The 27,438-nt window shown below is 43.7% G+C and overlaps 1 protein-coding gene across 1 annotated transcript in view; it reads right to left on the reverse strand.

The window, feature by feature from the left end:
- RFX7 (regulatory factor X7) overlaps positions 1 to 27,438 on the reverse strand; it is a 48,827-nt gene that overhangs the window by 16,247 nt on the left and 5,142 nt on the right. Inside the window, exons 2-4 of the mRNA XM_054273137.1 lie at positions 11,259 to 11,292; positions 4,163 to 4,245; positions 3,265 to 3,387 (exon numbers count right to left, since the gene is read on the reverse strand). Coding sequence (XP_054129112.1) covers positions 3,265 to 3,374 — 110 coding nt within the window. The 5' untranslated portion in view covers positions 3,375 to 3,387; positions 4,163 to 4,245; positions 11,259 to 11,292. The remainder of the gene's footprint in view (positions 1 to 3,264; positions 3,388 to 4,162; positions 4,246 to 11,258; positions 11,293 to 27,438) is intronic.

The raw sequence follows: 27,438 nt of genomic DNA on the forward strand, positions 1-27,438 counted from the left end.
AGAGAGGCTATGCAGCCCAGCTTACACAGCTTCCAGGGCAGAAAGAACCAGCATGAATAGCAAATGATAAAGAACCCATCGAATGAAGCAAAACAGAGTTCTTGGTTTATCCAACCCCCAAAACAACTGGTCTCCAAAAATGGGTTAGAGTCAAGAACCTCAGAAAGATGTAGGCTCTCATTAGGCTGACAAATAATGCTGGCACATAAATGAGTCCTTATAATCAGGTAGGATGGAAACCAGATGTCTGAAAACTGCTAGAGAAATGGAATTGCAGGTCAGACTCCCAGGAGCAGCAGCAGAGGTAAGAAACAACTGTTTTAAGTGGAGTTTGATTGGCTTTCAAAGGAATTCTATGGGTAGTTGCTTATGACAAGGGACTAGACTTTGCAACACAATAGGTCTCATCCTATTCCTATCAGGGAATTTTGTATAAAAACCCTGGCTAAGCACTACCCAACAAGATTGGTATGTACCTTGTGTCCTTTATGTGTTCAACAGACATGGTATACCTACACCTACTGCCCTCTTCTGTCTTAGCTTCTGAATATTCTTCTAACTTGTTGGTTAATATTCTTAACATTTACTGCATATAATCTATGCATCAGGTGGCAACCAGTGGCCTAGCAGCCAGTAAAGCAAGGATTAATGATTTACAGACTAAAGGAAAGAGATACAGGATGACTCAAAGACCTCCTAATCCATATTAAGTGTATCAAGTGAATCTTCAGGACACCAAACTTAAATATGACTGACTTTCATCCCTTGCGTCACAGCAGTGGAAGTAATATAAGAGGACTCAAGTGTTTACTGAAGGCTCAACAAATCATTTTGTGGGCAAGTAAGGATTTTTCCTGCATAAGTACTGCAGACCTGCATTTAAATTTGAAATCTTAATTCTCTAAACTCAGCTAAATCTACACATGGCTGTGTGCAGGAGGACGTTTTCTAACAGGGACAAGATACCCAAGTAAAATTGACTTACATGAAAACACTGAAAGGATCTAACGGGAAGCAGCATCCATTGACTGCAGCCTGGAAAACATGCTGGGCACCTCCCCTTGAGCTCCCACACTTTGCAGCCTGTATTCCCACATAACTCCCAGAGGAAGATGGCACAAGAACTTTGAGCACCCAACAGAAACCCAGCCTCTTACAGCTCAATGTATTCTGTCAGTACAAGCAGCATCACAGCACCAACAAGAGGTGAACCAGCTTCCATCTACCTCCTTGCTAAAATTCAGCTGCAAGCTCTCAGAGCCTTCCCAAGTGCTACTGCCTTATATTGTGATGCATTTTAAATTTATTTTATCCCTTTCAAAAGAAAGAAGAATCCACTCACTTTTATCCAGATAGAAACATGACTTCACACTTAAATTGAAGAGCAACAAAACAGAAAGAAGAATCATTGTATTGAATAAGCTCAGTGAGAAGGGGCTACTGAAATGTGTAGTTGAAAACACTATCAGCACTTGCCAATGGTGAACTCTTGTGCAGTGCAAGCTTCTGTCTTTCCCTCTTCATAGAGAAAATATGGAAGGTGATGCAGAAGGCTGGTAGTTTTGCAAGATTTATTTTAATCAAAATTTATGGCAGGAATGAAGATGCTGGTATGATGCAGCAGTCTTCTGAAGCCTGGCACTTTTGATTTACACATGCAGAGTGCATAAGCCTGCTTATGTGAGCTCATGCAAGATCCATCTCTGCACACAGAAGAAAGATATGGGAACTGGTTAATATATCAGAACTGAATTTTGTGAGGTCTTAGCACCCTTAGGTAAAGAAAAAGAACATATCAAAACTAACTCACATATTTATATGCTTGTTCACCACATCCCACTCCAAGACTACTTCTCCTTTTGTGGGTAAGAATAGCTCATGAAAATATTCAAAGCAACTGAATGTTTTAAAAACAGAACAGAAGCTTTCAAAGGAGAACAGATTCCAAACATTTGATATTTTCCTGAATATTTGCTTACCACCCTTATTTTGTGTCTCGAAAAAAAAATACAATACACAAATACTTGATGCAGCTACATACAAAGCCATCCAAATTTCACACTCCACAATCTGTAGATGATGATATTTCCGGGCATCTGCAGCTTGGCACAGCATGGAAGCCAAGCAGATTTGTTGCTGAAGCAGGCCATAAATTATTAAATAAGAAATATATTTAAGAATAAGGCTGCCATCATCTCTGCGGCGCACAGCAGCTGCCGCTGTTGCCGTGCGCGCGCGGGCGCTGCTGCGCGGGGATTGGCCGCTGCGCCTGCCCGCGCCATTGGCTGCGCTGCCCGGCTGCGGCACCGCCCCGGCCCCGCGAGCCCGCAAATAGGTGTGTGCTTGTTTGTCAGCCCCGCTGCCGCCTGCTCCAGCTCAATCGCGGTAAAACGCTTCGGCACACACGCCTCATTAAAAGGAGGTATTTGCAGAAGGCAGCCCTGCAATAACAATTACTATGGGGCGAATCCTGTAGGCACTTAGGAGGTGAAGGGATTCGGCTCCCTGCAAATTACAATAATCGTTCAGATTATGGAAATATTCATACTAGATCATAAATCTGTTATTCATCTTCAGGCAACTGGGCTGAGGATGATTATTTCTTTCCCCCTCCCCCATGGGGTATGTTCTGTAAATGAATTCAAATCCAACTTTCATCAGACAGCTCCCTCTCCCTTGCTTCTAATCGCTTTCTCATTACACGGTAGCTTTGAGACTTGACAACACAGACTCTCAGTGGCCTTGGTTACTGGTTTCATACATATTCAGATATATTGTGCCTCTGTAGAAATCAGGTTTGCTGCAGGAAGGTCCAATATTTATGCATTATTCTGGAAAGAAAGGTGTGGTGGGCAAGATCTTATGTGCAAAACAGCTGCATCTATGGGGAACAATTCAACCCCTCACCCTTGTTAAGGCAGTCATATAGGTATGTAAACAAGCAGACCAACACACATTGTAAGATAGTAACTGATGCTTTTTACCTGTGCCACTGCACAAAACAAACCCAATATTCATTCATTCACCTGATACTGATATTCACTTGTTAAGAAATACTTGTACCTTTCCTTCAGCAACTGTACATGTAATGCACAATTTAAACATCACAGTCTTATCTCCAGGGGCAGTAGTAATGAACGCAGTTTGCCACAGAGCAGCTACTGCACTCTCAGGTACAGCAGCATGGTCCATCATGTGTCCCACACAGCAGTGGGGACATGCAGAGTCAGTGTCACAGAGCTAGAGCAGCACACAGGCACTCACTTGTACTCATCATACACCTCCTGCTTGGGCAGGGACGTCTCGGGGTGCTCCTCCAGGGTGTTGCGTATCCAGGAGAAGGCGTGCATCTGCTGGGCACGGCTGGACGACATGGACAGCTGATCACTGCAGAGACAACCAGCAGGGCTCATCAGTGCGTGGCTCTAGGGAGCGCTTCAGAACTGTCTGCCTATACAGGTGGAGAGACACCACACACAGAGGACCTGCACCTCAGGGATCTACCTATTCCGTGAGCCTTGGGCAGCAGTTTCTTCCCCTTTCATCCACAATTTAATTCCACACTCCAGTTCTTGACTGATACACAGCTGTGAGTACACAGTGACTCTTAAATTTATTATTCCTTACTGGCTACCTCTAAGCTTTTGCCCAGAGTTTGCCAGCTGTCCTTTAGGAACACTCAGTTTTCCCATGAGATACTCAGTGTGCTTCCTATAGGCATCTGCCTGCTATAACCATCCTGCTGGGAAAGGGTTTATTTTGTGACACTCTGATCTGCAGGCTGGTTTTCTAGAACTTCCTTTAGTCAAACGAGTGTTACCAGAAATACCATCAGTTTTTTCTTTCACCCACCATCACATTGGTGTTGCTATTTTATGACTTCATACATAAACAGTGTAGGAACAATTACACAGACTGTGAAACACTTTCTCTGATGACTCTTTCATTTCAGGATATTTATAATCACAAGCTTTTCATGCAATAAAATATTCTGAAGTTTTAAAAAAACCAAACATCTGATCTTCAGGGAAAAAAAGAGTACTTAATGTTTAATAAAGGTTCTTCTGCTACCAACATGATGTGAATGATTCCTCAGCAGTCAAGTGCCACAGGAAGTAAATCAAGTTTTCAGTACTGCTCACCTTTACGCTCACACACATACCTTTTGTCTCCATTGTTGGGACCCGAAGGCAGCTGAAGGTAGAGGTAGAGTTTCTCTAGGTCTGTAAACTTCTCAACTTCTTGCTAAATAAGGTGTTTTGGTTTGAAAAAAAAAAAAAAATGTGGAGAGAGGTAGAAGAGGAAAAAGCAAGTAAGAATAGTTGAGCTTGACAGCCAAAAACTGTTACCTGACAGTATATTCCTAAATAATATCATTTCAAACAAGAATATATTTATGTAAAAGAAGATGACTGTGAGCACTATGTGGCTAGAAATGTGATTTCTTATTTTATTTGCACATCCTCACCCACCAGAAAGCACTTGTTACAATTACAAAATTCACACGCAATAAAAGCAGAATCTGGAAAAATGTTAACAATGGATTGTTTCTGTAACCAGACATGTAACATGAAAACTTGGTCTTGTCAGAGCACACAAGAAGCACCTCTGAGAAAGCAGAATCACAACCAGCTATGCTGTAACAGCACAGAATGCCTGATGTGACCCTGCAATCCACTATATTCAGTAAGAATATCTATCCATTCACAGACTTTTGTGAAGCCATTTAAAAATCTATGTACTTTTTTGTTTCCTTTGGAAATCACTTACTGAAACTGTTACTGCACACAAGCCCTTCAGTGAACATCCACCTCAGTTATGCCAGACTCCTCCTCCAGAAATACCAGCTGAGGATCAGACATGAGGGGGAGTTTTACCTGGTGACCGCAGCCAGTGATTGCTACACAGAGATCAGCTTTTGGCCATCTGAAACCAGTGCATGGACTATGCAATAGAAGGAAAATCAGCTGTGATAAGCTGCTCAGGGCCTGCTCAGCAGCAATGCAAGGAAAGCCATGCAGCAGGAAGCACAGGAGGTTTCCTTTGGGAAGCTGCTACAGAAGCACTGCCTGAGCTGGTGCAGCACCAGTAGAGTTGGAGACTCACATGATCCTTTTTGAAGTCAGAGCACAGCTTCTGGATTACTGCTAATTCTCTATGCCTTTGCTGCTGTCTTACTGCCAATGTAACATCTTCCAGAAGGAAGAGAAAAGAGGAGGGACCAGCATGCAGCGAGACCTGGCTCACTTCAGCAGTGAGCAGAATGGGCAAACCAAAATCCTAAACTTCACTTCAAACTGGGGCTCCCTGCCAGACCCAGCCATGTCCTTGCTGGCACAAAACTGAGAGCAGGATATGAAAAAGGAGGTTCCACTTCCTGCCCCCTGACCCAGCCCCTGCACAAGGACTGGCAGGACAGGGAGAGCACAGGATCTCAATAATCCCAGCCAGCAAACCCCACTCCAGGAGGGCTGCACACAACAGGGCCACCAGCGATGCCACAGACCTGCCCAGAGCCAAGAGAAACCCTTCCAGCAGCACACAGGTAACAGACACTGCATGTGCTGCTTTTATAGGCTGCAGCAAACCACAACATTTGGTTGGGTTTTTTTCCTCTGACAAACTCCTGAAATTTGCTGACACAAATTTCTGTGTGGCTCTACAGCAGCTTACACAGCAGTGGTTGGTGCTCGGACCACCAAGTATCCAGAGAGGTATTTCTTAGTAATAGATGCATTTTGTCAAATTCTCTGTTCTGCCTTTCCTGTATGAATCACAGCATTTAAATTGGTGGGTCTTCCTTTAGCAAGCTCATTATTGCAAAGTCAATGTTCTCCAAAGAAAGAATTTACAGAAAATTAATCATTTTTGAGAAGACAGAAATTTAACAAGAAAAATTGTACTTTATTATCAGACATCCTCTTGTCCAAGGAACTTTAGCTCTTTTTGTTTTAAATGGCAAAAGCCCAAGCAGCACACCAAAGGGCACTGTCTGGGTGGGATTACCTTGCATGGTAAGCACTCATCCATGAGACAAAAGCATCCTAGGCAAAATAAATCCCCCCCTCCTCTCCCCATGAGTCTGACACTGAAGTGAAAGACAAGTTCTCCCTTCCAAATCTACGCCCAAGTGCAACACAGGAGGCAAGGTTTTAGAAGAAATATTAAACCTTTCACCAAAATCCACTGTAGCAGTCTCAGTGCCCACTGCAGCTGAATCCATTTCTGTGTCATGGTAGGAGGAAGGGGCTGTGTGGAAGGGCCCTCTCTGAGCCACTCTGCTACACAGGTCCCACCTGCCAACCCCCCTAATTAAAGGAAAACAAAACAAAAAACCCAACAACAAAGGAAAAAATGGACTATGTCAGCAGAACCTTTTCCAAAGGATGGGAGTGAGCTGGTCACTCTCCCAGGAACAAAACTGCATCCCTACATCTGAGGTACCTGAGGATTACAGCTGCCTCCATCCTTGCAGAGACAGCTGCAGAGTGATGTTATCTCACTGCCTGCACTCAAACCCCACTCCTCTCCAGGCCTGGCCCTGGGCAGCACTTTCTGCACAACTCCTTCAGCTTCCAGCAACAGGAGCAGGGAAGGCCTGGAAGGCAGGACCTCCTCATAATGGGAGAGTTAAAAGAAGTCACAAGCAGTTCACAGAGGTAATCCTACCTGGCTGATAATTAGATAAACCTAAGCTTATTAGATGAGACTGAATCTATTTAGAGAAAATCATCTTAAAACTGAAGAAGTGGCAGCAAGGAGATGGAGTGTGACAGTCAGTGCAAGTAGATTTGGGAAAAACTGCATTTTGTTCAGTTAAAATTTGTTAAACAGTGTTTTGTTTAGGCTGTTTTCTTTACACATTTCTGAAACCCTCAAAACTTGGTTACAGTCTTGGTAAGTACTGTCTCTTCTTCAATCTCAGCTGACATCTGTCAGTTCCCAATGCTAAAGGTCTGGTGAATCCAGTAGTAACTGCAGTTGCTGTTACTGCAATTGTTCAAAGCATCAAGAATTTACAATTTTTTAATGAAGTCAGAATAAGAGAATTTAGGAAATTGGAGGAGCACTTCAGCTGCTCTACTAACTGCCCAAGAAAAAAAAGGTTAATTTATTTTGTGTTATTCTTTGTGCTAGGCTGGATGCATATGGAAATAAATAAAAAGAAACAAGAACACAAAATATTCTACAAATTTCCACCCCAATCCCCAAATAGGCCAACAGTGTGGAAAAAATAGGTCATTAGAGTGGAAGAGAAAAGGAATGGTGCCATTTGAGTGGCATCAAAGGGAAGAATGTGATGCTGGCACCACCCTGGACAAACTCCCCTTTGTGCAGCCTGTTAAAGCTCATGCTACTGTTGTTCTAAAAACCACAGAGCCTGAGCAATGTCTGGGGAATCCTTTACTGCTACTTAAAAGGATCTAAGTAAAAATCCTGCCTGAAGTATCCTGACCTTGATTGACTGGTTCTATCACATCAGATGAAGATGGTCTAATTCTCCAAAGGCTATTTATAAGTCATAGTTCTTGAAGTTGCATTAGAAAAATGCACAAGTGCTTGCAGGGCTGAGGTGAGCACAAAGCATTGCCTCTGGTACTCTGCTCTTCACACATTACCTTTATTCCCTGCAACAGGAACCTTATAAAACAAAGGAAGATTCAAAGAAGATGGGGAGCAGGCAGTGTTCATATTAATTTTTACAACTTGGCTTCAATTTAGCAAACAATCTATCAAGCACTCAAAATACCTCCATGATCTTATATTCTGAGACAGAAAAACTAAGGACAAAGAACTAAAAACCTCAAGTCACAGCTAAGCAAAGACTTTCAGTAACACATAAAGGAACAGACATCTCTGCTATTTCTGTCCTGACAGTTACCAAATACAGATAGGTAACTACAGAAATGCACAAAATGAGTAGCAAACAAATTAAACCACACAGATCTGCTCCAAATGAATCTGTCCTTTTGCTGCCTAACATAGACCTAGAACAAGATTTTCACTGAAACAGATGCAACTTTCTTTATCATTTTAACAGGCATTTTGATTGAGCAAAATAAACACCTGTGAAATAAACCAGGATGACCAAAATAATGTAGGGTAGGGTTTTTTTAAATGAAAATAGCAGGTTTTGAAATCTGTTTCCATTCTGGGAGACACTAACTTGCCACTGCAAGTTTCTGCAGCATAAAGAAACAAAGATTTATTCAGCATAAAATGAGGTTAAGGACTTAATCTGTGCTATAGGAAACAGAGTTTATTCATGTTTCTGCTTGAAACAGAGAACCTAGAGATTTGAACATGAATCCCCAAAATCAAAGAATATCTCTTAGGGTTCCTGACCTTGGTGGGTTGGTTCTCTCCTTCTGGTTTTGTCTGACTGCTGATCTACTGTCAGGTCAAAAACATTTGTCAAGCTTCATTTCAAAGTTGTCAAGGGGGATTACCACAGGAAAACTCCAAGCAAAAAAAACCATGTGCTTTTTCTGGATTGTTTACCTAGTCAGGCCAAACTTTAAATAACATAGAAGAACATAGTAAGAACAATCAGAAGAGCTGCTGCTTCTGTAATGTACACAGTGTCATTCAAACTTGAACTATTCCAAATTGCCATAAGGAAAGCAGAATTACAGGTTATTTCTGTCCTCAAGTTTGGATAAGGGGAGCTGAAGGCCAGGGGCACTCTGCAAGCTTTATGCAAGATACTGTTTTAGAGAGCATGGACTGTTCTTAATATTTCTTTCCACATTTTGAGTATTTATAGACAACTATACTCTAATCAAAGTGAAAAAGGCTGTGCCAATGGCAATGTAACCTGCACCTACTGGCAGAAAGGCCCTAAAATTTGTCGCACTTCAGCAGAACAAATATCTATTATTTAACAACCAGACTAAAAATAGCAAAGTAGTCAAGCAATCATCTCCCCATTCTAAGAATAGAGAAACAAAAAGCAAAGGTGAATTACTCTAGGTCAGTTGGTTTGTTGAAAATATCACCAAGACAGAAAATAACTAATACTAAGAACACCTTTTTAATTCTAGAAAGCACTAATAAATACATTTGATATGCTTTATCTGAGCAGAAGCAGGAACATATTTCACGGGCTAAACACTCCAAACAAGCCCTAAAAACACATGGCAGCTTTGTTCTGACAGTGGCCAAGCACAGCTGCCAAGGCTTCCTGGAGCTTCTGCCTGTCTCCTGATGGGCCCAAGAGACAAGTGGCACCTTTGGTGCCACAGGACAGACGGACACGGCCTCAGCACACCCCACAGCAGCTCTGGTTCCCATCAATCCAGCACTGACCTCTTTTCAGAGCACTAAGGAAAGAAATGGCCTTCTTGCTGAGTGAATATATGGAGCAAACAGTTTTAAAAATCGGGTTCAAAAGTTCACTTCATATGTGGCTACAAATATAACAAGTGAAATCATAAGAGAATCTACTGCTAGACATGTTTACTACAGTTAAAAAGCTGTTATAATGAATTTTTAATGACTGTTTACACCACAATTCTTGCTAATTATCTTTTTTGGATTGCACAGCACACAATGATTTTCTTATGATCTCCCAGAAAGTGACAGTGTGTGGGGATGCGAGGGGTGCAGTGTAACAAGTTGAAGGCAGGTAACTCTGGACTCTTGTTTGAGCAGCTGCAGTCTCGGTGCTTTGCACAGCCCTCTGCTGTGAGTGATTCCATCCCCTCTGCTCCTTCCTAGGGCTCTCCCTGCTGAGCTGTGGGAACCTGCCAGCCCAGAACATTTGTGTGCTGCTCTGCACATGGGGCTGTGACTGGTGCTACCAAAGGGGGGATTCAGAGCGCCACAGCCTTTCAGTCCAATGTGCTTTTAGATTCTCTCTTGCAGCTCACAGCTTTCCAAAGCACTTAAAACCACTGAAACAATTTTGCCAGAATTCAGCTAAATTTTTATTTCCTCAAGCTATTCTGATCTTGGATTTTTCTTTTTAAAACCTGAACAGCATTAGCTCTACCTTTGCTAACCTAGAGTGGCTTTTCCACTGTTGACACAACTCCTCTGAACTCATCAGCAGGACAGACAAGGAGGCATCTGGAACAGAAAATTAGACCATCAGGACACTGCTGCTCCATTCCAGGGCAAACCATGGAGACTGCTTTGTGTCCAAGACTTCTCTGCCAATCCAATGCATGAGACCTACCCAATACTCTCAATACAAACTGATAATCCCTACTTCAGCACACAAGGTCCATAAATCTGCAGAATTTAATGCAAAAATAGTCCTAGAATAATTCAATTTTCTTAAAACAGACTGCCAAAAGTAGATGACTGGTAAGCCTCCTACTTATTTACTCCCTCTCCAATGCTGCTTAGAAACACCTACCCCCAATTCCCCCAATTTTTTTCCTACAGAAATACCTGGTGTTAAAAGAGTTTTACAAATGCAGTTTTGCAATCTGTCCTTTTACCTCTGAAGACTCACATACAAAATTAAGATCTTAAGGCACCTGTCTGGTGTTCACAAATGTCTATAAGGAACAAAGGGGACAAAAATTACATTCTGCATCCCTATTTCCACTGGGTACATCCAAGAACTTTTAAACAGAGGTTAAATGGGGTCCAAAGTTTGTTTGGAACACAGTAAAGCTTTAAATCTTATACAACAATAAACTGAAACATTTTATGGCAAGACAATTCAGTAGCACCTGAATTAGCCTTTGATAATGTGACCTGGATGAGTACTCTCTGTTAGCTCAGCCATACTATTTGATAGGATCCAGATGGCTGCCTATGACACTTTTTTGTCTTATCCACTGGTACTTCTGGATGAAGTGCTGAAGGTAGAAAGTCAGGGTAAGCAATCCCTTCCAGTCCTAAGATTTATGAACTCAAGACTAATTTAAAAAAACTTGAAACCCGCTCACTACTAGAAACAAATAAAACCTCTTTCTGAACTAGTGCTTCCCAAAAATAATCTCTTATCACTGCCTAGATCCTGTTATTTTAATGCACAGATGAAGATTTTGCAATTCAAGGGCCCTTCCCGCTCCAAAAAATGACCTCTCAGCCCTAAGCAGCACAGCAGAGCTAACAGGACCTGCAGTGTTGCACATTTCTGGGAAGGTACCTGAGATGGTAACTAATTTTGATCACATTTAGTGGTAGTACCTTCAAATACTGCTAAGGAAAGGCTTCATAATAGCTGTCAGTCTCCAGAGCCATCTATTTTGGTCCTGCAGCTCATTAAATATTGAAAAGCATGCTGGAGTTGTACTTACCAAAATGCAGTCCACTTTAGATTGTACAGTTTTGCTAGATGTGAGGGAAGACAGAGAAAAGAGAAATACTGAATTAGTCTAAAATCAATGACAAAAACATTACACATTAGAATTTCTATCACTGCACTACAGGCTTTATATCTTACTTGAAATATCCTGCTAGTCTATGGAATTTTTCTGTAGAAAGTCATCCAAATTTAACTGCTTGCTAGAATTCTTGCTGCTTGTTCTTTTACATAACAACTCCATTTTTTTTAAATGAAATGCCATTGCAACTATTATCCCAAGCTGCAGTGGATGTCACTACTTTTATTGTAGCTCTTACACAATCCAAATGCATTTGACTTGTTTATCTGTAAATACAATTAACATCCCCTTCTCCCCATGCTTCAGTAAATCCCACCACTTCAAGGCATGCATTTCTAGCTTTCCAAAGAGCTGCTACAAGGCACACAGCTGTTATTCCACTGGCAACTCTGGAGTTTTCCAAGTTAGTCTCTCTACCTCCCAGCTGGCTTATTAAGACTGCACTGGGTGGGGATTGAATAGAAATATGCCAGGAATGACCTCAGTGCATGTGCCAAGGCAGGCAAACAGTATGGAACTTATTATACTGCCTCTAAACACACCCATGGGCAGCTCTTGTGTTTCTAAGGGTGCTGCACTCCACATGCTTCCTCTGACAGCATTAGTTAAAGGTATTTTATCACTGCTCTGGAGAGGAGCAGGAGGTTTCCCATACAGAAAACCCTAGCCTGAGCACGTACTGAACAAGCATCAAACAATTACTTTTTGAGTTCAGAGAGCAATTATTTTCCTAGTAAAATAAAACATAATTCAATCTCCTTAAACAACACAGCATCTCATGGAAGCTATTTTACTTTTGTACAGATGCTAAAAAAGCTAGACTAAGTCAGGCAGCTGATGAACCTCCTAAAACTCTAAGTAAGAAACAAGCAAAAGAAATGGCTCTGGTGTCTGGTGGTGATAGGAACCAGCATCTGCTGTTCCATCAGATGCCCAGAGGCAGGAGCTTGGTTGCCCTGCTTGTTACACCACTTCCACTTTGAAACAAGACAGTCTAAAAATCTGTTTGGTAGAGGCTGCTAACACTGATGCCTCTTCCTATACAAGAACCACTCAGGTCACAGTGACAGAATACAGTAAAAGCTTTCAGCAGGTAAGAACATTTGTCAAGTTCACTGAAACAGATCCATCAGCAGACATCCTCTTCAGCTGACTTTGTGTAGGAGAAGCCACCAGGTGGGCAGACAGGCACACCAAGGAGACGGAGCAGAGCTGCTGGGGATTCTGAGGAACAGGGACCGCTTAGGACGGTAATATGGAAGCTTTGCCTTGCCTTGGGAAAGATGCTCACATATACTGCAGCAACTGAAGAAGGGAACCTAAATGTCATCTCACTCATCAAAAATCACCATCTTACCAGAAAGTCAAAGGACACCAAGCATGGACACCTGCTGCATGTTGCCAGTGCATCTGACCCAAAGCTGAGCAAATTGATGGGGACACAACTGCTCCAGCAGCACTTCTCCACCCTGGGCTCCACCACTGCTCCAACCCTGAGCAAGGTCTCACAGTCCCTGTGCTGCTACAGACCAACAGCCTCTCCTACAAAGCAGCAGGCAACAGGAATCAGGCACCTGTACCCATCCCTGTACCCAAACCTCCTGTATGGCTCCACATGGCAGCTCATGCAGAAAGGGTGCAGAGAGGGCAAGGGATACAGACACAGGAAACAGCCCAAACACAGCCTCTACAGACAGCACCATGCACTGGGCTCTTCAGGAGAGCACACTGCAGCCAGCTCAGCTTCCCTCCTGCCAACCTGAGCATCAGCGTGCCCATCTGCATTAACATCTTCTTCTTGCAAAGAGAAAGAGGCAAGTTGCCAGGAGGCAGCTGGGCAGGAGATCCCTAGAGCTGTCCTTTTATCTCCAAGTATCAGTCTGAGTCAGGAAATGTAAACTCTCAAATTTAGTTCAGGCTCTTCAGTTGTGACCTCTGCTCCTACAGCACCGACCAACAGCACTGAGAAGCTGCAGCAGAGGAGCAATAACAGGGCTAGGAAATACAGTTCACTGTGTTTCCTTTTTGTAAACTGGTGGCACAAAAAGGACACTCAAGTTCATGTCCTCCAATCTGCAAGCAAATGTTGTGACATTTTAAAAGGCAAAGGTCCCACTGCTTCAGCAGGGGTAAGTGTGATCCCTATTTGATAAACAATTTTTCCATCTCCTGCTCAACGCTCTTGAGAGTACTGGGAGGACATTTTTAAAATTTGTTAGTGGTAAACTGAGGTTTTTTTCTTCCTAACCAGATCACAGGTAAATGCTGCTTCATTTTATAAAGCTTGAGCCTAATGACAAAAATGCTTATTTCCCTTCTAGCAGAGGCAATCCCAGTCCAGCAGTGGCAACCCTGAGGAATGAGCCCTTTGACTGGGACAGTACTGGGAGTGACCTTCCCATGGTCCTGAGCACTGCACAAACACACTCCATTTGGTGACACTGCAGGATACATCCCCAGCACATCAGGAGATAGAAGGACAAGTCACAAAGGTGGCAAAGGGACAGACAACCCAGTTACACCTGCCACCTTCATTTATTTTGCCCCACTTCTTCTCTAGCAGGATATACATGTTTTGAAAGCTGAAGTTTCATTTACAAGTAAGTCACTCTGCTTCTGTCCCTGTCAAATGCATCCCTTACCTAATTACTACTGCAATTACAGTGCCTGCAACCAAAAATCTCAACAACCAGGCTGAATCTGGCCCTACACAGAGCCATTTCTAACATCTGGAGGCCATTACCCACATATTTTTGCTACCCATGAGCAGCTGCAGGAGAGCAGCAGGAATGATGTTCCTTCTAATGAAAATAACCATTTGAATCTGTTTGGAACCTAAGCCCATTGGAAACTCAGAAAGTGCACCTAAAGCCCAGAGCCAGCACTGCCCCTCCTGGAGGCTCACTGTGATTCACCCCACCCAGCAGCACAGCTGGTGTTACTCTCTCTTTCACAGCTCTTCATGATGGCAGTCTCCCCAAAGTTAAACTAATTCACTTACTTGATCCAAAAATTAATTCAGGCTACTTCATGCAGTTTTATCCAGGACAAGATTTGTGATTCTGGGGGTAGCTGTCTCTTGTGAGCAACAACAAATGTGGCTGCTTTTACAGCTGCCTTGGATTTGCCAGCTTGTGCCCAATGACCCAACACAAGAACCATGGAACATAAAATTTTATATCAAAACCTTGTATGTGCTCCTCTCCAATCAAAAATACAGACTATCCCAACCACCAAGGAGGCATTTATTCAGTGGGTGCCATCCTACTGATTGTTTCAAAGTTAAGGCACACAAGTGACTCAAGACCTGTTGTACTGTCTACAGCAATGCTCCTCAAAAATGTCAGCTCTGCTCTGAACACCACCAACGCAGATCAACCTGGCCATTTCTGGTCACCTACCCACCAGCCACTCAAAACATGCAACCAGCTTCTACTAATTAATAAAACAGCAGAGAAAAGGAGGTTTCTTAGGCTGTGCTTGGAGAAGCAGCACAGGGCAGCTCCCTGCAAAAGCTGCTGTGGATTCTCTCATGGAGAATCCCAGACCCTACAACTTCTCAGAACCATGTGTTGGCTGTTTTGGGTCTGCAGCAAAAAGTCTTACAGGAAGGGCCAAGACCTCTGAAGGATTCTTGAAGGTAAGTTTCAAAGGCTGTAGTGATTGAAGCTTCTAAAGGCTGAAGACGAACTCCTGAAATTATCTTTGGGAGAATGAGATCGGGAGAAATCAGATGAAAGTATTTCCTCAAACTGCTCTTCTATCTTCTGCCAAAGTATGCATTTCTGTTTTCCCTGACCTATTTATGTATTTCTGCTCAGAACAGCCCTGACTTGGCATGGGCAGAACAAGGAGTGTGTTCTCTTCCCAGGTGAGCAGCTGAGTTAACTTTGCTCTGAGGGAGAGAGAGAGGAAAAAAGCACAAGAATAAGGCAAGGAGATGCAATTCTTTTTTCTAAGTGGCATAAAACCAGATGCTGCCAACCTTCCTCTAATTAAGCAACACTTTACTTTCAGGAAGAGGCAGCTGAATTGTACTGAGCAATATGGGACTATTGTATTAGCAGAAGTGGCAGAATTCAGTTGCTCTGAGCACGAGTACCTCCTTAATGTTGCAAATAAGAGAAGCCATACACCCACAAGGGATAAGAGAATCCTTATGTCTGTGAGACCAGAAAAAGGGAGGTGGCTGGGAGAAATAAAAGAAAGCCCTTGAATTGATCAGCCACTGCCTGGTTAACCCTGAGCCTTCCCAAAGCCTGCACAGCACTGAACTAACCCTCAGCAGCTTTGCAGCTGAGAGCATCCAGCCCCCATGGAAGGCAGCAGCAGGACCAACACTGTGGGAGCACAGAGAACACCCCCCTGCAGCACAGCTCCTCTCATGTCCAGAGCCTGGCACTGCCACAGGGGCTCCTGGGCTGGGTCCGTGGCAGAGGGGGGACAGCAGCACCTCCAGGACATCGCTGTTCTGTCCATCAGGGGAGACCTCCCAGCCCCAAAATCACACAGGACATGGCTCTCACCATTCAGGCACGGGCAGAGGACTCATCCCTCAATTGGGAGGAGGAAGTCAACAACAGAGCCAGTTCAAACAAACTCAGCAGACAAGTGGAGCTACAATTTGTTGTGCAGAATTTTATAATGGTTTGAGTAGGTGGTGACACATGGGAAGCCCAGAGTGATTTTTTCATCAAAAGTTTGGTGCATTCTGCGTAATTGCCACAGATACTCTGTATACCATTCAGCCCAAGACTGCAAATATTTGCATGAACTGAAACCTCCCAAAAACAGCCTCTGTATAGCTGTGTTCCCTGTGCTTGGCACTTACTGGACAGCCTAGAGAAAACATTAATTTCTGCCAAACCATAATGCAATTGATGAAAAGAAACCACTTTCCACCACTGCTCATAACTGAACCTTACATCAGGAAGGCAGGGCTGAACTCCTGACCAGACAGCAAGGGCTCCCCTCTGCAGGGTCCCAGTTTCCAGTACTAGAGTATTAAGTTACATTATTACCCAACATGCAGGACTTACAGCAAAAAGTTGCAACTAAAATGGAAAACCCCACTGTGCAGTTACTTACCACGGGCACAGTTACCTAGTTATTCACCTCAGACTGCAAACCACCCTCTCAGCCATCTGAGAGAGAAAATGTTTACAAAGTTATAAAGAAACGTCCTTTGGAAAAACAGAAAAACCAAAAACGCACCAGGGACTGTTCAGGCCACAGGACAGTTCTGAGTGGCTCACAGGCAGTGCACAGAACCCTGACAGTGTGTGGGGACACTGCTGCCCTGGCATTTTACTCACACCTGAAAACAAACCTTCCACAAGAGAAGAATACCCAAGACAACACTTAGAGCTGTCTGCCGAAGGAGTGTCTTGGCCACACCTCCTTTCAGAAATTACTGTGATCTGAAAAGTCTCCATTTCCCACTGCATCAGCTGTTCTCCCACACCATCCCTGCAGGTTGTTTGTCAAACTGCTCAGCAAAGGGCACAGGGGCTCTGCAAGGAGCAGGAGCACATGAGCAGCACTGCCAGGCTTGTGTCTCCCAGGCACAGGAGGCATTTGGGTGTTGACAGCACCCAGAACTCCTCCTCCTGTGCTGTGTCCTGCTGCCCCTTTCCCTCTTGTAAAAACCCACTTCAGCTCCCAAGGAAAACAAGACAGAGTCCACTACAAAGTACCAACAGCGATAGTTTTGGCAAAGTCATCTTTCTGAAACCTTGTTAAAATAGGGAGGGTCATTATTAAACTGACCACATACCCTTTTGGAAAGATTCAGTCAGAATTCCACTACTCTGATGACATCAGGTGACATTTAAAAAAAAACCATCTCTATTTACTCTGTGTGCTGTGAGGAACCACTCAATAAAAGGATTACCAAGCCCATTACAGTAAGTGGTACTATCAGAAAGGTACTATTATCACATCCTTACCACGACAAGCACTGTGTCCCAGCAGTGCCTGCAGCAATCAGCCCTTAATTCTTAATCTTACTGAATTAATGCTTCTCTTTCTTAGACTAACAGCTCTAAATATATCTTTATATAACCTTCCACTCAGAAGCACAAAGAAATGTTAAACTGGAGCCAAGGATCATCTAAGGAGAAAATTATGAAACAGCCGCCTATGTGTGCTGCTACTCAATTAACATCTTAACATATGCCATGTTACATTGTCTGGCTTGGCTCACTGTGATAAAGAAGTAAAATGGCTGTAAAAGCATTTCAATTAAATATTTAGAAAGCAGAGCTGCACGAGGTTGAAACTTGTTTGAATTAGCAAAATGACGACTATCCATACTGCTCAGCTAATGCCGTGCGAGCTGCAGCACAGGGCACCGGGAAAGGGAAGCACCCCCAGCATGGCCCGGCACCCCAGGGCCAGGAACCCCTCCCGGCCCCACCTCGCACCCCCGGGCGTGCAGCAGCCAAAATCAGGTGGCTTCTGATGCCACCTAGGGGCTCTGTCCCTGCCTGCACTGCTCCCTCCCCCGGGAGATCCCAGGGTCTGCCCCAGGCACCAGGCACTCGCTCGAGCCTCCCACAAACACAGGCAAACAGCGGCAAAACATTTAACACACGACAAATTAGGTCTTTCAGGATTCAAATGCAGATATATTTTTATTCCATATTAAAGCCACAGGGACCACAATTGCATCCTAAAAGCACATGAAATATCGCTATTTCCCTGAAGTATAAAAACAGAGGAAATGCAGAAAAGTATCCAACTCTCAGGCCTCAAAAAGTAAACAAAGCCAGAATTCACCAGCTGGTAAATATTGTCTCTTTCGGTCTGAAAGCAGATTCCTCCTCAATCCCAGGCAAAGCACCCTTCTCAGCAAAATCAGGAGGCAAACACTCAGCAAGGCAATAAAACAGTGCAACAAGAAGGGTGAGCTGCAACTACTTCATCCTCCCTGTAACCTAACCCACCTCCACCAGAGAGAAAAGGCTAAACCAGTTTTCCATCAAACACAAGGAGCAATGCTATATCACAGTGCTGAAAAACGTAATGGTTCAGCACATCTTAAAGTTAATGCAGGTTAAAGTGTGTCAAACAGGTGACCTCAACACTTGTTACTACAATAAATGTAGTTAAAATAGTTCATAGAGAATAAAAATTTAATCCCTTCACCATTTCTGACACTATGATCATTTTATGAGTATAAATAAAGCCAACTATACAAACAGTCGAACAAAGAAGGAAGATGAGGCTGCTAATGAAATGCCCAAGTCTCAAATGTAGCCCATTGTAATGAACTGCCAAGAAATAATTAGCCAGCAGACATCAGAATACCTATGTCTGAAACACAGGTCTATAAACATCTCTTTCAGCTCTCTGAAGAAATCTGGTTGTATTCAATGCTAAAGGCTTGTTCCAGTATTCTTAAAATAACTGGGAAGAACTTGCAACAACCACACACTGCCAGGTGCTCTATTCCAACAAGACAGTCATTTAAGTTCCTGGGGTTGGGGTTTTTTTACATTTATTTAAATTCAGTATATTGCCATAAGTTACTGTAATGAACTCTGAGAAAAGACAAAGAAAATGCTTTTACACAGCTCTCACCCTGGTTCTTTCAGCACTGCTCTGAATTAAAATCAGTGCATATTGTTACATTCAGGCAGGAGATTCTGTTCCAAGGATGCAGTGCCCTCTGTACAGGATGTGGCAAGATAATATGACTTCAGAGGAGATGCTTCCTGTATTTATTACTAACAATCTACAATCTCAAAAAAGCAGAATAAAAAAAGATTATTTCAGTAGAAATTTCACCTCATGAATGTCCCACTGAAAGCATAAAGATGGAAACAGTCACCAGACCTGCAGGTTTGTGGTTACAGAGCAAATCATCCATTGCAACTCACATATTCCACCATGAAAACTGCTGGGTTTTGAAACTAATTATGAAAAAACAAATCAACCTTTGGTTGCTTCACAATCCAACCTATAGATAGCTAAGAGATCTGCTGTGCTGTTTTCAGCCGAGGTCATCAGAAGCCCCATCACAACATTATTACTCGAGACACTGGGATTTTCCTCCAGCCTTTGTCCCACATGGCTCCAAGAGAGGATGCCTAGTGAAACTAAGGGGGTGATACTCCTCAGCAGAACTTAAAAACCAAACAGGAAATTCAGTGCATCTATAAAACATGTGCACAAAATTGTTTCTCTTCCATGCCTGCAGAGCCAACTAGCTGAGGAGGAGGAGGACCTGGTCCTCTGCTGCCTTTCCCTTGGGAAATGGTGGCTACAGACAGCTGATGGCAAAGTAAAATAATATCCATGTGAGAAAATAGGAAGAGTTCTACACTGCTTCCTTGTAACACACACCCAGAATGTACAAATCTGCACAGTGCTGTGTTTACTGTACGTAGCTCAGAGCTGAGCGGAACCCAGCAGAACAGCTCCAGTGTCAGCAGCTCTGCAGCAAGGCTTTCCCACCACACGTGTTTCCCAGTGCTGGCACGGGTGCCTCAATGGCAGATTTAAGCCTGCTCATAAAAACTGGGTTTCTTCTTCTTTATTTCACATTATTTCCTTCAACATTTTCAAGACCCACAGCTATCCTAGTTACATTCTCTTAACAGAAGAGATTTGCTGCTACTGCTTGTACCTCTTTATTTCCCTACTCATTTGATACCCAGGGGCTGTCATCTGGTTTGCAGTGCCACAACCCAGTGCCATCCAAGCTCTTCTGTGGCTTTATCCCAAAGGAGCAGATGAGACCCCCTGCCCTGCTGAGCCTCCCCCAGTGCACACAGCAGCCATCCCCTCCCCAAACCCTGGAGGGCCAACAGCTGCAGGTGTCCCACTGCCAGCCTGGAAATGCCTTCCCAAGGTGCTGCCATCTCGCTGCCCCCTGGGCCTGGCACACACTGGGAAGCAGAGGAGCAATCCAGGGGCCCTTGCACAGACACTGCACTGAGGAGGCCCAGCTTATCCTGCAGGGTTCCCTGGCACACTCTTTGTCCCTCCTCCATGCCACAGACATCCTTCTCTCCCCTCCACATTGAACAGCTCCCCCCATGGGTATCAGCCTGTCTTTTTGCAAACAAATTCAGCTTTTATCCAGCCCTCTCCTCCCAAGGCTGTTGGCAACATCCTATTACCCCTGCTTCTGCCCTGATTTCTGCACACATGCATTCCTCCTTCTCCTTGCTCCCCTTCCTCTCATGGCTGCCCACCACACAGCTCCTCTGCACCCTTTTTTCCACTTGAGGAACCTGTACCCAATTGCTGACTCCCATGGAATGCAATTCTTACAACCTCTTAGGTTTCCCTGTGCTGAGTAATGCCCTGAGTATCTGCATGCACTCTCCAAGCATCTGCCTACTAAAAGGGTCACTCACTCCTTTCCTGCTAGATGGGCATGGCTTCACTGCCATAGGAAAGGCAACTTCTCTCCAACCTGTGCCATGTTGCTCACTGGCACATCCCAGAACCCTCTCCTGTCCTTGACTTTACCATCAGGTGAAAATTTAGAGCTGAACACATGCAGGATGAACACGGCACTGCTGCTTGATGGTGACCATACATCCTCTCATCTCAGAGGACTCCTCCTTGTTCAGCTTCCTCAGGTTCTTTCAGGCATCCATCCTTCAACCTTGCACCTGCACTGAGGCACTTCTCACTCACCTCTGCCCATCAGCTTCCACCCACTCTAGACACAGAAGCTCTCTGCAAATAAAGAGCTGCAAGTAGCCAGAAGACTCTTGCCTATCTCAAAGGTCAGTTCACTGAATGCTAAAGCAGAATAACTCATCAGCTTTCCATACTCTGCTTCTGGGGGTAGAAAAAATAATCTATGTGCCATTTTTTAAAATGGTTTTAAACCCTAAACCAGGATCTTTAGTAGGAAGAGTTACAAACACATGCTACTCCAATTCTTAAGGATTTTATGAAAAGGAGTTTAAACACAACTGCACTCACTCCTAGGTGGAAATTAACTCTGTCCAGCAGGTGCCTTACATGGCCCTGCAGGGCAGGACTGGCTGCTCCCACCTGGATCATGTCTGCAGCGCTGGGGCTGCCCCCATCAGGCCAGCCCAGCTCCAGAGCAGAGCACAGAGCTCCAGGGCAGCTCTCAGAACGCGCAGTGCGGGGTAGGCCAACACCAAGCGCTCCACCCCACACACTGCCTCCTTCCCTGCCATCTGACCAGCACTGAATACCCCACAGGTTAGGGTTCAGTTCTCTGCCCTCAGAACAGAGAACAATGTGTGCAGCCAGTTTGTTGCCTCACCATCCTACTTCTACAGGCAATGAGGGGGACACGACCCAAAAACCTAACTTAGCCATCTTCTTCTTCTTCTCAAGTAAAACACCTGCTTTGCAGGCACAGCATCATCCATAAGCATTTTGATACTTATTTCAGAAGTTTTCATATTGTCATGGTTTTCTTTTGCAAATGCAGCAGAGGGCACGTGACCTGTGCTAGTAGAAAGTACTGAAGCCACAACCACATAGGCCACTGAGTTTAGCACCCTATTCAGACAATTTACAGAACACCTGCATGGATTCATTATTCATAGCATGTATATTCTAAACATCCCAGGGAGCTGCACAGTTACACCACAACTTACTTAGTAAAGAGTCAAAACCAGAAAAGGCTGTGCTTGATTAAAACTAGATCAGATTTCAGAAAAGCTGCACTAAATTTCTGACTATCCAAAAAATCATGACAGCACAGAATTATATTTCAGACAGTTCTACACAAGTACTCACTAGGGTAACAGTGTTGTCATTCACCTGCAGGCTACCACACATTTGCAGCATCTAACAATGCACTGAATTATGCTTCTGCAAAAGCCTCATGCTAATGGTACCCACAATAACTTGTCTGAGGGGTCCTTCCAGAAGCAGACATTGTTTGAGAGCACTGCAGAATTGATCAGTCTGGATTTTCATTCCTGTGAATCACACCATGCGTAAACATTGCAGCAGGAGAGCAGATGTTCACATTACGAGAATGAAAATGTCCTTTCCTGATTAGTAACACAGTTTGATTTCAATTTTCACAGTGAACTGTATGCTGCTTTGCCACTCCTTTGCTCAGGAGCTGAACTAATCAAGCCAAAACTGTAACTCACATTCCTGATTTTGACAAATTCCAGGAGAATACAACACACTCGAGCTATCTCCAGATCCGACACTGGGCCTCAAAGCCTACACTTACCACAGAGCTGCTGCTACTTAAGGTACTCAGCAATAACTAAGTGACAAGAATCACTGTGAAGTGACAAATAACAATTATTAGTCCTGCACTGCAAACACTCACCCACTGCAATTATTTTCACCCTGAAGAGCTGGAGCTACTCACCAGCAGCATCCTGGGGCATACACGGGTGACTGAGTGTTCACAGAGGGGCTTCCACACACAGAACCACGGCACACAGGAGCTAAACCGGGTTTATCATTTAAGTTACAAGTGTCACCAACTTGACTGTACAAACCACAGTGATATATGAACCCACATTCCTCCCCCATCCAAGAGAAGGAAGCTGCTAGAAAGATGCAGTCCATGCAGATTTGTTCCATGAAAGCCAAGTGGGGACTGCCTAAACTCGCTGGTACTAAATAAAACAAAGTATTTGGTTTCATGTTTATTCTTAGCCTTACAGCTCAAGACTATTACGATTTTTTTAGCAGTTTTTAACCAAAAACTGACTACTCAGAATATATTCAGGCACAGATATACAGGGCAATCAGACACCTGGCTTCTACTCAGAAGAAACCAATAAGGGAGAGGTGTCTGGATAACTTCATGGATCACAGACTTAATTATACAGGTTACCAAATATTAAGGGTCAGCATTTTAGCTTTTTTTTGCACGATAAAATGATGCTCAAGATTAATTTTTAACTGAAGATTCACTATAAACTGCATTTAGACAAACCTTTGTCCAGTGTAATTAAACACACACAAACCACTGGTATTTCCAAACATTTTATTTGATTCAGCAAGCTATCTCCCAACAACTAACAAATTATGCTCAAAATATCCTTCCCCAGGGATATCTCATGCATTTTAAAACTGTATCTACCTTTCCTATTTCACTCACTTGTTGAAAGGAATAGGTAAATACTTTTCCCCCAGCTGCCATTTAATTTCTCAACTTTTTAGGAGTCAGTGACTTGAACTATACCACTGGAATCAAATATAATGAAGGTAATGCTGTAGAGCAGGCTCCTGGAGACAAAAGTAGGCTTAGCTCTTCAGCAAAATGTGGTTCCAGGTGCAGCTTCTAATTACTGCCAGTGAGTAACTTGACTGTCTTTTAAATATCAACTAATTAATTTAGTTTATATGGCCACTAATAGCAACTGTAAGCCCTCATCATTTATCATGTCAAAAGGCTTAATACAGAAAGAAAATCAAATCATAAAGAAAATTGACCACATTTTTATATACTCTTAATGAAAGGAATTTTGTCACACTTTGTCAGAGCTTGGATAAAAAGTTATGTGGCACAGCCTGACTCCTGCAAAAATAGTTCAAAATTATTTTTAGCCTTTTCTTCAGACAGTCCCATCAGAGCAGAAGGAGCTGCAGCTCTCAGCAAGGGCTGGCTGGCCTCACAGGTGCCTCACCCACAGCTCCCAGGTTCCACAGCAGCAGCACAAGGAGCACAGAGCAATCAGGACCTTGCAGAAAGCACCTGAACCCAGCTGGGAGCGATGATGCCGAGCACGACGAGCACAGGGTGCTCTCCTGGGCAGGGCCCCTGTGTGCTCTTCCCAGGAAACTGCTGCCCACACACCCTCAGCACACACAACAAGCTGCTGCTGCCAGGGATGTCCAGCCCTGCAGCACACACCTTGAGTTTCAATTTCAGACTGCTTCCAGACACCACATTCACACAGCATCCAGAATCCTCCTGCAGAATTCTCCTCCTGATTTAACAAGCACCCAAGCCTCTCAAGTACTTTCCTCCACTGAAGTAGCAATAAAACTAACGTGGTTCTGAAAGAAGGAGGTGTCACATTTTTTTCAGAGCAGATTAAAAACCAAGCTAAAATTCCATCCATAAAAATATTAATAAATGTTAAAGCTTTTCAATTTAGAGGCCTTCCAAGAGTTACCACTTGTGGCACTAACTAACTGCCTTTCCAGTCTGTATTTGAATGTAGCAGTGGTTCTGAAGAGGAAGGGAGAAGGCTCCCAGGAATATTTCCACTGAAGTCACAAAGACTACTCCAGGTATTTTCAAGGGATTTCTGAACAAGGGCAAGAAGGAGCCAAGGCAAACACAGGAGAACAAACTGCCCATCCTATTGTCCAGCACATTTTTCTTACACACTAATTTTTGTTTGTCTAAAGGGTGCTTGTGTTGATACTTACAAGGCAACCTCGTTCATACTGAGGAAAAGTTCCAACAGTTTGTACTGCTGACCACTTTAAAAACAATACAATCCACTGCTTTATATGCAAAGCCACAAACTGTAATTTCTACTGTCCAGCGCAATCTTTTTCACCCACAGGTGTCCCAACAACCTTATAATGGCACCTAGGAATTTCTGACTGAGAAATACAGCTTGCCTGCATGCCTGTGAGGCCACCCATCAGAAAGGACAGCCATCCATCACAGACCTTGACATTTAACCACAAACTTCCTCTCGAGGAAGATACAAATATGCCTCATTTAATAAACAAGTTCTCCCCAGGAACAAGATTTTCTTCCCAAACTTGAAGTACCTGCCAATGGGTAAGAGATAGCACTCCCAGGCAGCTCCAGGGAAAAGCTGAGTGGGACTCATGGCAGTGGAGGAACACAGGTACACCCCCGGACACACAGACACACGTCCTGGCCTGCTGCTCACACAGCCATGAGGACAATGCCACTCACCGGGTGCAGGTGCCACCAGCCAGAGCCACCCCATCCCCATCCCTGCAGCAACACCCGGCCTCCCCACCCTCTGACAGGTACAGTGCCACCACAGCAACCACAAACAATTTAAAAGAAGCCACAAGGAAAATATTTGGGAAGTTGTGAATATTTTTTTTTCACTGTCTTAATGACTAAATGTTCAACAACACAAAACACTGGGCAGCTTACTGAAAGCCTGTTGATGGCACAGCAGCTGATAACAAGCATCCTACTTGGTGAGAGATAATCCTTTTTCCATTAAATCAAGAAAGCATTAAAATTGAGATAGCGGCTAACTGCATTTAGAACAAAACAAAACAAACCCTCAAAATTCCCAAAGATCTAATGAAACACCACAAAACATCCCACCACTTCCAGAATTTTTAGATTTAGGGGGTTCTTCTCACTGGCTTGAAAGCATCCATTTGTGCTGGCCTTTTGCTCAGGCTCTTTCTGGGTGACAGTGCACTCATTGCTTTTTCACCTATTCAATTTACCTTTTGAATCACCTGCTGACAGCTTGGTAACACACAGTCCAGCATTCTACCTGGACTGCTTCAGAGGGACAGGAAGCCACCACCCTGTCCTCGTGGCCACAGTTTAAAAATAAAGAGCTCCTTATTTATATATAAGGTTTTGTAATATTAGATATTAGAAAGGCTTAAACCAAAAATCCAAATTTGGATCCTGATCTGAATTTTGCAGCTCTGGCCCTTCTCCAAATACTTCTGTTTGGCAAGCAGCTGAGTAGAGTAACAAGAGAAGGCAACATACATAACTTATGGGATCTGTATAAAAACATTAAGCTCAACCCCTGCTCTCAAAACTACACAAACACACAGAAAAGACTAACAAAACCACCCCAAGCTCCAATTAATTAAAAGACTTATCAGTGCTTCAGTATAAGTCTGATCACCCCAACCTGAGCAGTACTTGCCATCTCACTCAATTAAATGACTTTTTCTGATTAATTTATACACTATCCAGAAACTTTTAGGGGGAGGTTCCAAGTATTCTTTCCAGGTAGAGATCTGGATTCCTACTTGCCAGTGGCATACAGACACATGTAAATAACACAGAACTCTCCTAAAAGGCAAACAACCCAGCTACAGAGGCCCGGGATGACAACCCTGCAATTCTGTGCTTATTAAGGACTCATTAGAACTGCTGCACTGAACCACAATGTCACACCATCTGACTTGCTTCAGTGAAGAAACTCCTGCAGTGGAAAGTAAAATGTTTATGAAACAAGGAATTGCGTATGTTTGATGCTGTGAAGTCAACAATTGCATGCACTCCAATGAATTCCAAATGAACAACAGTAAAACTTATCCAAATCTTTTATTACTTGAATAGTGCTTTCCTCCCATATAGTGTTTTAGATTCTATTGTTTCAAGAAACAAATACAAACAAAACCCACAAACAAAAGCAAAAAATGTACTCTTCCTAAAAGCAGGTTTATAAAGACCTTTTTTCTGCAAAGCTATTCCCTCCAACTCAGAGCCAGGATATTCAATAAAACCTCAGCTCTGCTCTCCAAAGGTTACATAAAGGTCACCATTCGTTTTACTCAGGTTTATTTTCTAACCTTGTAAAAACGCCTGCAGACCAAATTGGCCTCCACACCTGCTGACCTAGAATCTCCCCACAGTGGTGGCCGTGCCCCGTTTTGGGAAGCTGCTCCTCCTGCCACTGACTGCCCGCTCCTGGCACTGGGGCTTCCCCTCAGCACAGGGATGCACTGCAGCAGGGACAGCCAGAGCTCCTCAACCCTCCCTGGGGAGCAGGAATCCTTCTGGGGGGCTTCCCCACATTCTCCACACACAGGAATGTGTAGTGACAGATAAAGGGTGCACCTGGTCCTTGTGCAGAGGAGTGGAAACTCTCTGAACAACCCATGGAGGCCATCTCCAGGAGAAGCCAAGGGACAAACGGTGTAGGATTTATTTTGCCTAATTCATGAGTTCTGCACCACACCCTGGACTGAAATTTGTTTGCAGTCAGAGAATTCGGCACATGAAGGGATGGGATGGATTGTTTTATGGAAACATCTTTCCTAGGAGTTAGCCCTCACCTCAGAAATGCCCTTTTTTCCTCCACAATAACTACATGGGAACTTATACAGAACCAGGTGGAGTGAAATGAAATAAATTCCACTTTCTGTTCCTATCCATTTGGGGAAGCAGAGTGTGAAGGAGAATGACAAG

Source organism: Melozone crissalis, unplaced genomic scaffold (assembly GCF_028551555.1).
Source record: "Melozone crissalis strain CALT ecotype California unplaced genomic scaffold, PUWL_Pcris_2 ptg000014l_1, whole genome shotgun sequence".
NCBI lineage: Eukaryota > Metazoa > Chordata > Aves > Passeriformes > Passerellidae > Melozone > Melozone crissalis.